The sequence below is a fragment of the Populus alba genome, chromosome 6, assembly GCF_005239225.2.
Source record: "Populus alba chromosome 6, ASM523922v2, whole genome shotgun sequence".
In the NCBI taxonomy this organism is placed as follows: domain Eukaryota; kingdom Viridiplantae; phylum Streptophyta; class Magnoliopsida; order Malpighiales; family Salicaceae; genus Populus; species Populus alba.
The window spans coordinates 2,525,442-2,541,914 of NC_133289.1; the positions used below are offsets into that span (position 1 = coordinate 2,525,442).

General features: G+C 35.7%; 2 protein-coding genes across 9 annotated transcripts; both read right to left on the reverse strand.

Annotated features, from left to right (window-relative positions):
- Positions 1–2,651: 2,651 nt before the first annotated feature.
- On the reverse strand, positions 2,652–5,034 carry LOC118053009 (transcription factor MYBC1). Of its 3 annotated transcripts, none has more exons than XM_035064123.2 (2): positions 3,510–5,034; positions 2,652–3,318 (listed from the first exon to the last, which is right to left on the reverse strand). In XM_035064123.2, the coding sequence occupies exon 1, from the start codon at positions 4,470–4,472 to the stop codon at positions 3,516–3,518; it is 957 nt and encodes a 318-aa protein (XP_034920014.1). In that variant the 5' UTR covers positions 4,473–5,034; the 3' UTR covers positions 2,652–3,318; positions 3,510–3,515. The 3 variants fall into 3 exon arrangements, with proteins under 3 accessions (XP_034920014.1, XP_073266293.1, XP_073266292.1); XM_073410192.1 differs by having other exon boundaries at positions 2,652–3,345; XM_073410191.1 differs by having other exon boundaries at positions 2,652–3,382.
- A 2,530-nt stretch (positions 5,035–7,564) lies between these two features.
- LOC118053010 (calmodulin-interacting protein 111) lies at positions 7,565–15,319 on the reverse strand. 6 transcript variants are annotated; one of them, XM_073410056.1, is made up of 13 exons: positions 15,162–15,319; positions 14,599–14,924; positions 14,339–14,500; positions 13,781–13,844; positions 12,958–13,708; positions 11,772–11,976; positions 11,136–11,343; positions 10,469–10,995; positions 9,258–9,684; positions 8,926–9,006; positions 8,625–8,815; positions 8,361–8,545; positions 7,565–8,072 (listed from the first exon to the last, which is right to left on the reverse strand). In XM_073410056.1, the coding sequence occupies exons 2-13, from the start codon at positions 14,905–14,907 to the stop codon at positions 8,012–8,014; spliced, it is 3,171 nt and encodes a 1,056-aa protein (XP_073266157.1). In that variant the 5' UTR covers positions 14,908–14,924; positions 15,162–15,319; the 3' UTR covers positions 7,565–8,011. The 6 variants fall into 6 exon arrangements, with proteins under 6 accessions (XP_073266157.1, XP_034920015.1, XP_034920016.1 ...); XM_035064124.2 differs by having other exon boundaries at positions 12,958–13,844; XM_035064125.2 differs by having other exon boundaries at positions 12,958–13,844; positions 15,051–15,314.
- Between the last annotated feature and the right edge of the window lie 1,154 nt (positions 15,320–16,473).

Sequence of the window (16,473 nt, forward strand, 5' to 3'; positions counted from 1 at the left end):
ACCGATCTAAAATGTACTGAGAAAGGGGTAAAGCATGTCTTTGGCATACTTACGATCAGGACTCGATACCCAATAATGCCTTGTGACAGTTTTATGATAAGATCTAATAATCTTGTGGGATCCAGGTTGTTGTTTACCCGCCTCAGTAGCAGCAGCAGTAGAAAACATGCAGATAAGCTTTGGTTTTTTTTGGAGCATAGCTGTCGAAACCGGCTCTAGATCTAACTGCATGCATGGAAGATTTGGGTTATTGAGTTAATATGAATTTTTTTTTTTTTTTTTCTAAAACAACTTCATTTTAGTTATATTTTTATTTTTCTTGGGTTTTGACCAAGTTTAGCCATGTCAAATGGGTTACGAGGCAACTCTTATAAGGTTATTTGAGTTTCTCAAGATCAATATCAAAACCATTTAAATTAAAACTAAGTTTAAATCATGAATTTATTAAATCAATCCACCAAACTGGATCACATTGGGAGTCACAAATGAAAATTAACCAAGTAAATGTACAAGAAAAAAAGTTTTTCTTTCTTTTATTTCCTATCATAATCATTTTTTTTTTAAATTTTGAGTAAGCTTTTACGGTACAAAAGGTCTAAATCTTCAGGAGGAAAAAAAAGTTGTATGATTTAAGCAGTATAATTCTATCGTTATGAAGCAATCATGTTACTCACAAAGCTAAATGAGCTTCTTATCCTCAAGAAGAGCAGAGCTGATCCCAATACTAAAAAATACATTCATAACCTAATGTGCTGACTTTACCCTTAATTAAAACCCTCACACCTTAATTAATCCTGTAATTAGAGCAAAAACCAAATAAAACTATGATTAAGGAGTGCAACACCTAGGTCATTTAAGAGGCTAGTATACGCATGACACCTCTTACCAGCTTGTCCATGTGCTCTTGTTTTTATGAGCTCCCATGATACTTTAGGGTTTCCTTTTCTTATAAAATGCTTGCGCTGAACCTCAACGTGCCACATAAAAAATTGTTGTAACTAAGAGCATGCTTAGTTGCACATCGAAACATTGAACGCAGCAGTAGTATAAAAAGGGAGACCACACTGGCTAAGATTAAAGAATTCAACAATGGTATGGAAAATGCATCTTTAATTCCTGCTATCAGTTCATATTCTCAGCAATAGAAAAATATACATCGTGTTTCCCAACACGAATAAGATTCCATGGCATCTGTTTCAAGGAATATGGGAGGAAACGGGAGATGCCTGGAATGACACGGTTAAGCGAGCTGCGCAGACCTAGCTAGACATGCTAGTACATGCACCAAAAAAGTGGAGAAATGAACTGGCAACTTGGATGAAATGATACAAGACTGGAGGTATAGAAGAATAGCAGAGTTGGGATAAACAATATAGATAATATCCTCCGACAGATCAACCAGCAGCCGAAGAGCCAATTAAGGGATCCCGGTCTTGGATCTCTTAATGTGCTGTTTAAGTTGAACATGACAATCTAAGTGGAAGGAGAACCGATTTTGATAAAACAAAGCAGGTTACCGTATCTGATAAAAGAGAACTATCATTCAAAAACCTTTGAAAACCTGATGGACCATTCCTGTAAAAGATCATGACAATGACAAAGGAACATAGAAGTATGTGTGAATGTGTGGGCAGGAAGAGGAAATCAGAAATGTTAACATTCACTTCAATCGAAACCCTTCTTTCCATTCCAAGTATCGACACACCATTTCCAATCAACTAGCAAGTAAGCTTTAGACAATATGATGAAAAGTTTCCTGTAGTTGACTTACTGATTTAAAAGAAAAGTTCTTTCATGGTATGTCATAAAGCAGAAAATGAAAATAGCTTTGTTTCAAACTCGAACAACTCCGAAGAACGCGACTCAACTTTTACTAAAGAAGAACAAACAAAACACCCGAGAGGTACAATATACATGAACATATTAGACAAGCCAATTGAGGGTCACCGACTCACCAAGAACAGTTTAGAAAACCTTGTTGATGTTGCACACGATTTCAGCATTTCCCAGGAAATGGTGAAATAGCTCCAACCAAAAAGGTTAGAGCTGGTTGGTAAAAATATAAGAGAAAACTCATATAGCATCAAAATAAAAATTCAGATCAAAGGCAGTGTCTCAAACCTGGTGATTTTCATGCTAATGGTTCAAACTGGAGTGCAGATCTAGATTTTAATCCACATTCTGAACATCAGAATCCATGGAAAATTAACTTTCAGCTGCTGAGAGTTCATAGAAAGAAACATTGGCATTTAATTCAAAAACTTTGAAACTGCAAAGAACCATGACATGGAGATGCAAGGTACACACTCAGCAGAAAGAGCATCCCTGAAGATTCTCAACAAATTATAAACTAAATAAAAAGAGCATCCATGAAGATTCTTGACAAATTATAAACTGAATAATGATCCATACCTTAATATCCACAATCTCAGCACCAATATTCTTAATTCATTCATTCTCTAATTTCTTTAAATTCTGTGGGGAATAAGGAAAAAGAATCCTCTCTAAGTGTTTTTTTAAAATAAATTTTGAATGATCATCTTTCAGTTGTAGACAAGAGCAACAAGAGCGAAAAGGAGCATCGCAAAAATATTTGAAACAAATATTAGTTAGCACAAGAAACAGAGAGAATGTCATGGGCACAAATAAACTTCAGCTACTTCAACCGGGACATTAAATTAAATTAAACATTCTAAAAACATTAGATTTTAAGACAACCCTTTAGGGTCTTAAGTCTTCTATGAAGTCACACAATGTACAGCAAGTACCGCTCACCTCTACAGAACACAGGAGTAATAAACAGAAAAAAGGCCGAAGGCTCTAAAAGTAAAGAGAATTTTGGACCTCACTGAGAAACTGAGTTACCAATGTGCCAACCAAGGATACCGATCCCAAGCTTAGATTTCTGAAGAACATAAAATGCACTTGCCACCATTATTTATCCTCATCAGCAAGCACAAACGCTCCAGCTGCCCATGATGAACAATGACACTAAAGCTTCACTGACAAGAAGACTGTAAATATAACGACACTGAGCCGATTCCCATACAACCTTGGGATAAAGCAAACCCTCTCTGAAAACCAGATTGACACAATATCTCAAAGACTGTAACAATTGTTGACATGGATTAAGCTTACATTATTTGCCACCAGGAATGACATCTCGATCTGTCACCAGGATCTGAGAGGACATACAGAATGCTACCAATATCTTAATTACACATGTAGAAGTTGAAGGACACCATAAACGGATACTATCCATCACTTCCAGTTACTCCCAAGAGACACCAATATTAGAAGCCAAGGAGTTTTTGGGATCTGTAGATGGAAGCCCGAAACCAATATCTACCATTAAGATTGTTGTCAATGACAACAGCAGCAGCTAATGCAAAAACGACAACAAAGTTTCTAAATTGAACTCTAACAAAACTACCAGAAATACCAACTTAACAAAGACCCAGGAACCAAATCAGCCATAAAAGAGAAAGATCAATGGAGTCAACAATTACCTAAATTCAATCATCCCCTGTTGGAAATAAAGTGAGAACTTTCCTTCCTCCATTCCCATTCACTGACTCCAAATCTTCCACATAACCAGGAACTGTATTGGGCACTGGTGCCCCCATCCTATGCACAGGCTGCTGTGTTTGCCTAGGCAAAAATGGATGCTCAAACTGACCATTCGTCGGCGACCCAAAGTGCCCCATCTGCCTATGATACTGACTTGGCAATTGGGGATGTCCCACTGCAGCCATCTGCTGTTGGTGATGATGGTGTTGCAATGCAGCTACAGGCACAAACGGCAAGAAATGATCCGAATTAGGCCTCCCTTGATGCAAAAAATGCGCTGGCACGGGAGAACTTGCAAACAAATGATCCGTAGCAGCATCAGTGCCACCAGTGAGTCCACCTCCACCACCAGTACCATTACCACCACCACCAGAGGACAAACCCTGCATTCTTTTCAAATAAAGCCTATATTTTTGCAAATGACTTGCAACATTTTCTCTAGTCAACCCATCTACATTCATTAACTGCATTATTGTCTTAGGGACGGCATTCTTGATCCCTAAATGTGCCACAGCATCCACAAACCTCTTATGAAGCTGCGGAGTCCAAACAAGCCTTGGCCTTTTAAGGGTTCTCGGCTCATCTCCTGCTGCACCTGAGCCTAATTCACTAGAATCCGCAGCAAAGTCCCCTGAATTAGGCTGTGGTGAGGCCAATGGATTAGTTGGGGTTGGAGAAACCGCAGCCGGTGGTGGTGGGGGAGGTGGTAAAGGCTGATTTTGATGGAGAGAAGAGTTATGGTTATTAGTAGTGGTGGTGGTGGTGGTATTAATGGGGTTTGTAATATCAAAAGCAAGAGCAAGATCAGGAGTGATTAGGGTTTGTGATAAAGGCATCAGTTCTTCAAGTGAAGGAAGCTCTTCTTCCCATCTTGAAAACCAATTTGAATCATCCTCTCTCATTTTCTCAAAAAACCCAATTCACTATTATCTCCCTTATTCTTCTGGCCTAAAAAACAGTACAAAAAGATTTGACTTTTTTTCCAAAGATTGGAACTTTCTTATGGATAGCAAGATATGGCGCACTAAATGTAACACTAACAAGAACAACAAGGAAAGAAAAGAAGAAGAAGAAAGAACACAAGGATGTAGGAGGACTTCTGTATGAAAGGAACGGAGTAAGAAACCATACAAAGATGGGATTTTTATTTGTTATAGTACAAAGAGATTGGATTTTTAAGATATGAGCACCTATATTTCTCCCCAGAAAAAATTGTTTTGACAAAAGAGAGAAAGATGGTGGTAGCTGATGGTGGTGATGGGAATTATGGGGAGGAGGAGGGGGAGGAGGAGGAGGAGGAGGAGGAGGGGATGATGGAGTGGAGAGAGGTTCGAGGTGGATCTTGTTTGCTTCTTTTCAGCTTTTTTTATGACTACTGTTGCTGATGCTTTAATATTTTTGTTTTTCTCTTACAAGGCTTCCATGGTTCCAATGTAGTTATAGCATGTAAGGTTGTTATAAGATGTAAGATAGTGTTTGGGTACTTACAATATCTACTATACTGGTACAGAAGAGAAGAGGATAGAAAGAAAGAAAAAAAAACTATTATAGAAATTTATTTTAAAATTATTTCTATTTGCTTATATCTTTTAATTATTTTGATATGGTTTTGATTTCTATATATAAACTAAAAACACTAAAAACCTCTTTGTTTTTGTAGCGAGAATCGCCATCAAATATTTTTCTATTTTTTTATATATTATTTTTTTTCAATAATTATTTTAGCAGTGCACCACAAAAAATAGCCTAAATGTTTTGTTTTTTGTTTTTTGTTTTTTTTTTTAATTTTTCGGGTCTTTATTTCTTAACTTCCCTTTTCTTTTCTTTTTATGATACTTCCTGAGAGTGAGTGTTACCAAGGTTGGATTTTTAAGGATTTTTTTTCATCCTTAAACCTTATCACAAACTTTTTGGTACTGGAAAGTGTCAGGCACGCGCCACTGTTTCAGGAGGGTGTTTGGTGGTGTACTAGCTAGGGCAAAGATCGGCTAGTTGCAGCAGAGAATCATGAATGGTTTCATTCTATCCATTTATGGAGTCTGCAATGGCGAGGTTTTGTACTTGGGTGGATCAGGTGGTACAGGAGAGTGGGGTTTACTTGCTTCAGTGTGAGAGTGGAGATAAGGTTTTTAGTACTCCAAAGATGCTTGTACTGGCATTGATTGGGGATTAGGAAAGGATTAGAGAGAGAGAGAGAGAGCAAAGTTTGGATACTTTTGTAAGCCATAGATTTCTTGGGGTTCGATGATGAGGGAATCAATCGACTTTTAATTAAAGTGTTTTTCTGCTGTGATCATAACTCAATTTTCCACAAGGCTCGACTCGAGTTAAGTGAGGTTGATCTTGGTTTATTTTTTTAAAATTTAAATAATATTATTTTAAAAAAATTTATGGTGCAATTAATAATTTTTTTATTAGTTATTTCTTGTATTTATTATTTGGATAAAAAATCTATAAATTAGATTTTTTTTTAAAGAAATTTATGATGTTTAGAGAATAAATACTCATATTCACTCTCAAGTGAGATTAACATAATGAAAAAAGAAAAATAAAAAAATATTTTCCAACCCAAATGAAAATATCATCACTTTCAGGGAGTTCTAAATTTAATTTTCTTTTTCATCGTGTATTCATCTTACTTCAAAGTAAACATATAAACTAATGATTCATTCATATTCTTAGCATCATAAAATTTTCCGTTTCATCTCAACCATCAAGATATTTTCAAATGAACTCTCACAAAAACTAATATTTTTTTTTTCCAGATGGGATCTAAGATATTAATACAGAGGACAGACTCTTAGATGTCAAAGGTTGTATCATAGTGTATTGCTGACGGGTGATTATAAATGCTGTGAGAATAACTAGATTTGACTTCGGACAGAAAGATTCAACAGATTTATGCACAGTGTCTGTGCTGTTCTTGGAGCATTTTAGGTCGGAAATGGACAAGTGAAAAATTGCAAAAGAAAGGGAAGGCAGAGAGCATCTTTATAGGATTGAAACAAGACCACAAATCACCTCGACAAAACTAGTCTACTTTGTTTGCTTGTTGGGACTAAATACCTTCTCCCTCGCAGTGTCAATTTCTATGTTACATTCCAAAGGGTTGATGCTAAAATGCATGAATGTGATTATGGTGGTTGTGTTCCTACTTTGAGCCAAAGAATTGGCACAATAATTGTCTTTGCATAAAGGACATGTTTTGTTTTTGCATTCAATTCTGAGTATCATCCATGGAAATCTTGAAAAAGACTTGGTAGAAGATATGATCCTCCAATTCTTAAGCTTATTATCGTTTTGATGGTAGCTTTTTAACTCCATGTTGGGTTGATTCTAAAATAACGTTGTTATACTAAAAAAATCTATTAAAATAATACTATTTTGATCAATTTATTTTTTTAAAAACTTGATTTTATCGAGATATGATCTATAATTTTCATGTTTTAAATTGAAAAATGTTTGGTGATAATTAAGAATGTTTAAATAAAAATTTATTTTCATATTTCCTTGCATCTCAAACAACACCAAACGACTTTCACATCTCTTTTAACTTTAAATAATGTTTGTTGTTGATCCAGTTATTAAATCAAGCCGATTAAGCAGTTGAAGATTCAACATCATTTCCAGCGGTGGTACCAGCATGTATTTTTGACCTGTCTCCATCTTTATTTAGAAACCCTAACGAAACTTACACTTAAAAGATTTCAAGACCCAATCATACAAATCTCACAGGTCATTGAAACAATATTAAAAATAGAAACAAGATCATTTAAACAATATTAAAACACGAGATTAAGAGGCAATTCATTTTTGTGACCCTGGCCCAGCTGAAAGGTACAGATAAAATATATAATCAAGATTCAAGACCTGGTATTAGCATTAACTAACCTGTAGTATGAAAACACTACTCTCATTAAACCCGAACCAGTGACTTGTTGATTCAAAACTTAGCTTGAACTGGGTTTCAACTTAAACCCAGTGAAAATTGCAATCAACCCAACAAGTCATAACTAGTTTGAATTTAAAAAAGAAAATGTTTTTTTTTAATACAAGTCCTGACCCACTTTACAGCATTGGCTTCAGGTAACAAGGTACAAGCGCTATATTTCTTTAGCCCTAACTTTATCTATGAATTGAAAATCAGTGTAGTAAAAACTTGATGCTTAACAAGACAAATCTATAACAATCTTGACGTTATGATTACATAATTTCACCACAGCAACAATTTTCAGTTGCATTTCGCCAATGAGTGAATGTTTCATAAGAAAGTGTCGGTGGTATTGGCCCCATACATACACCCCAGTGAAATCCAAAACTCAGCTAACGACCAAGCTTAAATCAGGCAAGCATTTTCCACTCAATTGCGAGCATGCATACCAGACAGTGGTCCACTGCTGGTTATGAAAGAGATGTGTGAAAACGTGCTGCATAATTGCTATTACCCAGAGCCTGAGGCAGAGGAACGATTCAAGAACTGCATCGCGGATTTTATTATGGTCCTGTCATATCAACGTGACAGGAAAAAATTAAGTCACCTTGGAAGAGAATTTCTGCACAGTGCTACTAGAGTGAAGTTTTTTGACAGAAAATGATAGAAACCTTTGAATAGCTTTTTGTTGAAAAGAAAATTGATAAGCATGAAATTTCATGCTTCTAGATTACACCATTAAGATTTAAGAGAGAGGGTTGTCGTTCATAAAGTGCATCCAAGCCAAGTGGAATGTTCCTGTTCCAGTTCACAGACCAAACAAAAGAAACAAGAGAATTTTCAGAGAAGAAATATCTACCTGATGGAAAACGAGTTTGCCCTACTCGAGCACTCTTGGTTTCCCAATTCATCTTTGTCACTGGAGTGAACGAGCCTCTGAAATTTTGCTGATAGATCTTGATAAGAATTGATCTCTGTTGGCTGGACTTGTTGAATTGCAGTCTTTAAATGTTGCATGGATACTTCCGAAGCATCAATATTCTCCTGCTAACAAGGAGAATTTTACATGAACAAAACAACAAAGTGAAGTATACAAGAAGACAAGTAAAGAACTTAAGAAAACCTCAATGGCTGCAACAGCTGCCTCCCGGCAGACTAATGCTATATCAGCTCCAGTGCACCCATCAGTGAGACAAGCTAGTTCTTTTATATTGACATCAGAACTGCATGGAACTTTGTGCAAATGGATACGAAATATGTCTTCCCTGTCATTCTGATTTGGAGGTCCCAAGTACAACAGCCGATCAAAGCGCCCTGTTCAAATTGTTTATCAATTAAGAAGGCACCATGATTGCAGGTTGCGCAGCAGTACAACAGTACATTTCTGTGGGTGCTTGGATAGAGAGGGTGAGAGAGAGTTGCACCTGGTCTCAAAAGAGCAGGATCAATCTTGTCTGGCCGATTCGTAGCAGCAATTACAGTAACATTAACTCTTTGTTGCAAGCCTACAACCAACGAAATATTTATTAATTTCAAAGATATAGGACTCAAGATTTGGAATATCCAAAATAAATTAGATGTTGATAATTTCCCTAGCTAAAATCAGTGAAATATCACTAGGAAAGTCATCACACAAGAAAATCCAAGATCCCAAATCTATGAGCTGCGCAAGATGCTAAACAATCTATAACATGCACTGGCAAAATCCCACAAGCAAAATGTTTAACAATGTTTGATACTAATAAAACTTACTAACCATCCAATTCAATAAGGAGTTGACTCATAACCCTATCTGAAACCGAAACCCCATCACTTTCCTTCCCACGAATAACAGCAAGGCCATCAATTTCATCAAAGAATATAATTGATGGAGCATTTGCCCTTGCCTTTGCAAAGAGGGATCTTACAGCCTTCTCGGATTCACCAACCCATTTGCTAAAAAGTTCTGGACCCTTCACTGCAAGGAAATTCAATCCTGCTCTAGAAGCCACTGCCCGGGCCATAAGAGTTTTGCTACAACCAGGGGGACCAAACATCAATATCCCTGTTGGGGGACGGGTACCAATGCGCTTGAATGCATCCTGGTGTGTTTGAGGCCATAGCACTGCTTCCATTAATTGGGTTTTTATTTCCCCCTGGCCGCCCACATCTTCCCAATTAACTTTTGGAACCTCAAGGATTACCTATATACAGAACAAGTTTAGAAAAGCAAGTAGAGTAAAGTAACAAGCAACATTACATTATACTTTCGTTTCACCTGTTAATATAAAATCCTTCTAGAATCTAGAGTGACAATTAAAATGGATTTCATACCAAAATCTGAGAAGTTCAGTTCCAATATTACTTGGGTGCTATGAATGTGATATGCCAAAGTTCAGGTAGTACAGCTTAAAGATCACATTCTGATTTAGGTAGTGGAGCTTATTGTTCTGACCTGGTATCCAAGTTCTTTTGATGATTGAAAGATACAAACTCCAATAGCCTTAATCCAAAAAATGTGGCAGAACATGACCTACTTTCAGGTCAAAAAATCTGCCTACTACATGGTTGTGGAACTCAAGAGTAGAATACTCCATAGATGAGATTCTCCAAGAATCAAAATGAGGAAATGTTAGCACTAAATAATAGAAGATGAATCAATAGGTATGATGTAAGAATCCCTTCAACTTAGTGTATGTAACCACAGAATGAGTACAACAAAGAGGGAAGGTCTTGAGAAGTAGAGGGACTCTTCCCATATTGCAAGTAATCTTAAGAAAGTGTTCAGTCCCCTATGCTTCAAAAGTCAATTCTCAACTCTAGAGCACATTATACATGACATCACGCTGGACCCCTAGCATTCAGTGTAACTGGTGGCTTTCTGGTGTAATGCCCAGCCATAAAGTAACTTTTCCATATTCAGGTAGCAAGATACTGTAGTTTGATCAAAATCCATGTTCTTAAGCAATATGGAAATATCAATCATACCTCTCTCATGGCACTAGGCCTCACTTTCATCCTGGCCGTTTCAAAATCTTCAGAAACAATGTTCAACAAGGCTTCTTCTTCCACCAAAAATTCCTCTTTACAACAAGCTATAATTCCATTCTCTATATTATCTGTGATCTCTGAGACATCTCCGTCCAAGCAAGAAGATGACATGTTCTCCAAGGAAACAGGCAAATGTGAGGTGCTTGAAGATGCAGAATCTGCACCATCCCTCAACATATCTCTTGCCCCTGTTGAGCAATCAGATCCTTTCACCATGTTGTCAGAATGGCCATCATATGCAATAGACAATCCCTTGGAATGAGAACTATAATCAGATTTTTTGGATCTAGCATAACGCTTGAGACAAACCAAAGCTGCCTCATTACACAGGGCTGCTAAATCAGCACCCACAAAACCATGAGTAGCCATGGCAAGTTGTTTAAGTTGCATATCTGAAACTGAGTGCTCCATTTCACTTAGAAGAGAATGAAGTATGTCCAATCGTTGGCTGGGAGAAGGCACACCTGCATGAAAAAAGAAATTAAATAAACAGGTCTGGCAGGATAAAGATATTGAACTCTGGGCGAGCATAGGGGTGGAATGCCTAACAAGTAAATAGGATTAAAATAAAGAAAAGGAAAAGAAAATTTGTGTTGCTATTTACCTATTTCAATTTCTCTGTCAAGTCTTCCAGGCCGCCTCAGTGCAGGCTCGATACTATCAGGCCTGTTTGTAGCAGCAATAACAAGCAGTCCATCAGACCTAGCAATCCCATCCATCAAATTCAATAATGTAGCTACCATTCTTTGAGATAGTTCTTCACCTCCATCTTTCCGTGCAGGTGCAATTGCATCCAACTCATCAATGAACACCTTTAAAAGCACAATAATTAGTTAGCCATCTAGGAATAGAAGGTATGGTAAACTGAGGCTCAGAGAGACAAAACCTTCAAGATTTTATAGTTCCAAACAATAATGTTCAAAATTAAATATGATGTATCAGTTTGTACACAAATTAAGAGGAAGGCTAACTGTAAAGGTCAACACCTTCATTTTTGTTTTTATGATCTTGGTTCCCATTCATTAATGTCCATAAGTCATACAATTGCAATTCATCAGAGAATACTACATTAGAAAGAACTTTTCTATACCTAACCAAAAAATGCCACTTCCTGACAACAGTGCCTCAAACAGTTATAATCAATTTGTGTCACTTCAAAACAAGTGTATTCGATGCTTGCTAGGTTTGAAGCAGGGGGGGACCTTAAAAGATTAGAGAAGAATAAAGAAAAAAATCTAACCACAGCAGGTGCAGATTGACAGGCTGAATCAAAAACTTTATGCATTGCTTGTTCACTTTCTCCATAATACTGACTAAATATCTCAGGTCCGTTTACTGAGAAAAGGTTGACACCAGCATCAATGACACATAATCGGGCCAAAGAAGTCTTTCCTGTTCCAGGTGGTCCATGAAGAAGCACTCCCTTTGTAGTTCGTAAGCCAAAACTAAAACACTTGCATCAATGATCAACACTAAAAGTTCCCAAAGCAGTAAACTTCTACCATATCATATATTGATATGACGTCCACATATAATATTGGGTAGTATATATCCAGAAGTACAGACAAAAATATAAATCTAGGAAACAGACAAAAGCAAATAAATTAGAATGCGAAAAGGGATCTCCCCCTCCACAAGAAGTGTTGAATAATCAAGCCCACTTCAAAATATTGATTATTTTTTTCAGATCTTTTTAACCAAGATTGCCTAATGTTTAGCCTTTCACCTAAATGCACTAAGATCTAAGATCTAATTTAATGCTAGTTTACAACAGAGCTCTAGATTGATATTTATGGAATGATGTTTATTTAGAGCAAACAATATACTTCAATAAGCAAATCCAGTGGAACTCTACACGGCAAAACCACATAATTAAGGGACAAGCACACACAACAGAGCAATCTGATATAGATGGGACTTTGTGTTGATGACAAAAGCATTCCCACTATCAACAGAGTGATCGTGGATTTTGAAGTCAAAGAGATTAAAGACAAAATGATTGTCTGCAATGCAGTGAAGTGATTTGTTAAATAGTTTCAGCATTGGGAAAGCGCTGGATATTTCATGGTAATGTTTTTCAAATTTATCAGCAATTTAGAGATTTCACAATTTTGAAAAGCATTCCTAGCTAGAAATAAAGGTGTAAGATTTTAGAGTATGCTAACTGTATTAGACAATAGACACTATATAAAAGATCCCGTGATCCCTATGATATCCTATTGAATAGCAGGGTACCATCATGCACGGTCCCAACATTTTAGCATCCAGACTCGTCATCTCTTATGGGTGTCCCAATGGCAGCATTTATGTCATTCAACCACATCAAAACAACAAAAACTCCCACAGATATTATCATGCTACCAAAAAAACATTTTTAACTCAGAAAGTTTTAAAAAATCTCAAACAAAATAAAATAAACAACATACCATGACAAAGTATTCTTCGTGGATGATACAATTATGTCCTTCAAAACTGTATATTCCTTATGTAGACCACCCAATTTTGATCTATCATTTCCTATAATTGTTTTACCATTACTACATTCACTTTGCATTAATGGCAAACCTTGTTTTTGTGGCCTTTCATCCGTTGAATTCATATGCTGATGTAAATATACTTTTGTCTCACGGTTTATGGAAAAAGCATCTTTCATATGGCCCAATTCTTCAGAATCTTGAGGTTGCATTCCAGGAGTTCTATCTTTCATCAAATCTTGATCACTACCATCTGCAGGTAATTTATTCGCGCTTCTGACACGGAAAATGCAAAGCTTTGAAAGCACTGGGATGGCCACAAGATTTCCACATATTAGAACACGAGAATACAACCATGAAGTAGCACAGACCTGTAGAAGTTTCTTGGCACTTTCATCCTCTAATACTTCTTTGATATTCAGTAAACCAACATCTGTGCCATTTGAATTGGATATATTGGATGCTGCTTCTTCACATATTGGTGAAGTTAAGTGAATGGGACTAGGAGAGCTAAGCTTTGGCTGACACAATGGTGTCTTTGGGGATGAAATCATGCCATTTTCAGATCTGTCATGTCTTTTTTCTGCAGATAATTTCGTTGTAGACATAGTATAACTCTTCATTTTTACTCTGTCCATAAAAGGAACTAGCTCCAGATACAATTCATTGCAGTTATGAATTGAAAGATGATCAGCATTTGCACCTGGCGTATCATTCCCATTTACAATATCAGTTAGGAGTTGATTTCTAATAGTGTGAACAAATATAACCTTGCCTGAAGCAGGGCATCCCATCATGTAGGCAAGGTGTGAAGACAACCGCACTCCATTCTTGGAAACCTGGAGAAAAGAAAGCATAAACGAGCAAACTTTTAGTATTTCCATAAATTTGCTACATCAAACAACAAATTCCAGAACATCTATCGACTTCAGGGAGTGAGAGGATAAAAAACTATAGTTTCTCTCTCAGTAACAGCCTGGATTGATTTGTAAAACTGTTAGCTTGAATCAAACAGTCATTAGAACTTTAAAATTCTATCAAGTTTGATTTATAGTTAGCTCTACCTATAGTTAACATGTTTGTACCCAATTTCAAGAAAATTTCTCCTGCCTTATGAAAGTCGTTTTCAACAGTGCCTTTCTTGTTGAAGGTTTACATGCCCAAGATTCAAAAACATCAAGATGCTTCAAACCAAAATGGAAAAGAGTTCATATCCTAGATCATCTAGGACAGATGTGTAAAACAAAATCAATTTTTGCAGATATTCACATAATGTTCAAAGACACTGCTTTAATATATTAATACCAAGTTTTTGTTGTGTTTATTTTCAAACCTTACAAGAAGGAAAAACCGTCGCAATAGCAAAGTAATTCCCAGCTTCATTAGTTATTTTATCCACAGACTCCACCTCACATTGTCTAGACCATTCATAGCAAAACGAACTGAGAGGAAAACTACTACTCGAAAATCTCCTCTCCGCAGCAGCAAGCGACACCTACCAATTTAATCATAAAGACACCTTTAGAAACAGCTATTAAGCCTTGATTAACTTTAAAAACATTAATAAAAATAAGAATGTTTAAAAATAGTTACCGATACAATGGAACCAGGGGCGAGAGAAGAAGAAACCATAGAAGATTCTGAAAGCCAAATCTTACAACTTCTTGCAGTGGTGCTAGACTCCGCCTCAACATCAGTGATTCGACCAATGAAAGCAGATTTATCAATCAAAGACGGATATTTACTCGATGCTTCTTCTAAACACAACGCAATATTTTCTTGTTGACTAGCTTCTGAGTCTATACTAGATGCCAATGATGGTGTTCTAGGAGATGAAGCAGACTGGTCAGAATTTGACAGCCTCGAAGGTGTCTTTGAATTCTTCTTTGTCTTTGATGGCATCTTTTACTTAAAAATCCCTATAAAAGAAGAAAAATAAAAGTATTCACCGTCATTTATTCTCTTAATGCATTAATGGGGTATTCAAAATTACTAAAGAAAAAACATTTTAGCAGAAAAAAGAAAAAAAACCTGCACTTTCTTACCAGAATTCCTGCGAAACAACATGTTTTGCACTCTCTAACTCTTCACATACACAATTATAAGAAAAGATTTGTAGATTGAGAAAAAAGGAAAAGAGGAGATAAAAAGGGAACCTGATTTCTGGGTTTTCGAGTTTCTTGAAAACTAACAAGGAAAGAGTCGGACTTGAGAGATGGGAGGTTGAGTTCACCAGTTTGGCAACCAGGTGCTCGGTGTTTCTCCGAATACACAAGCGTAGAGAGAGAGTGGGAGAGGGAGAGAGGGAGAGGTGATGGTTAAAACCCTTGAATATGGGGACCAGGGTTTTAGGCCCTTTTATGTAGGCTGGGCCACAAAAGCAAGGCCCCGCCCTCTTTGCTGATAAATTCTTTTCCTTTTCCAACTGTTGGGCCTTAAGGAAAAGCCCTGTATTTTTTTCCAAAGAAATTGAAGACATCAAGGAAGAGGCAGGACGGCTACAAAAATATCACAATCTAGTTCTTGTTTGCTAGAAAATATTTTTTTATATATATATTTTTTAAAAATAAATTCCTAAAAAATTAATTATTTTTCAATTTTTTTGTAGTATCATAGAAAATAAATTGAAAAATATTTTCTAGTATTTGGCTATGTCATAGAAAATGAGCTGAAAAATAAATTGTTAGTATTTTTTAAAAAATTTATAAAAATAATAATAAAAAATCTTATAAATTAAAGTATTGAATGAGAATAAAATTGAAAAAAATATATATTTTTATAAATTATATCCAATAAAATAAATAGTAATCAAAATAATAAAGATTAAATTTAATAGAAAAAAAGTTGAAAGATGATAAAATAAAAAAAAAATTCCATAAATTATTTCAAATAAAATAAATAAAAATAAAAAAACGATGATAAAATTTGATAGATAAAAAATTTCAATTAAGAAAATGATAAGAGAAAAGCAAATAACAATCATAAAAATAAGGACCGAAGTTGATATAAAAATTAAACTAAATCAAATTCTAAGGGATGAAATTGAAAAAAAAAATCAAAACAAAATATATAGCAATCAAAAGTTTGAGGACTAAATTTGATATAATCAGTACATAACATGATATTTCTAAAATTTTCACAATTTATGGAAAGTGTTTTTCGCTCAAAATAAAAAGAAAAACACTTTCCTAAAAACCAAACTAAATTCTTTTTTTATTGGAAAATTTTTTTCGTTAACCAATTTTTCTAATGATAAACAAATATAGTAAAGTTTAAAAAGTGATTTTCAAGAAGATAGTTTCCAGAAAATCACTTTTTATGAAACAAACAGTCCTAGTCCTTCCTTTCCTTTCACAAAAAAGTCCTAATCTCCTCTTATTTCAAGTCAAGTATAAGCTATTGGGACCTTATTCCAAACTCGACTCGTGTGTGTTGAATAAATTAACTTATAAATTAAAAGATAAATTC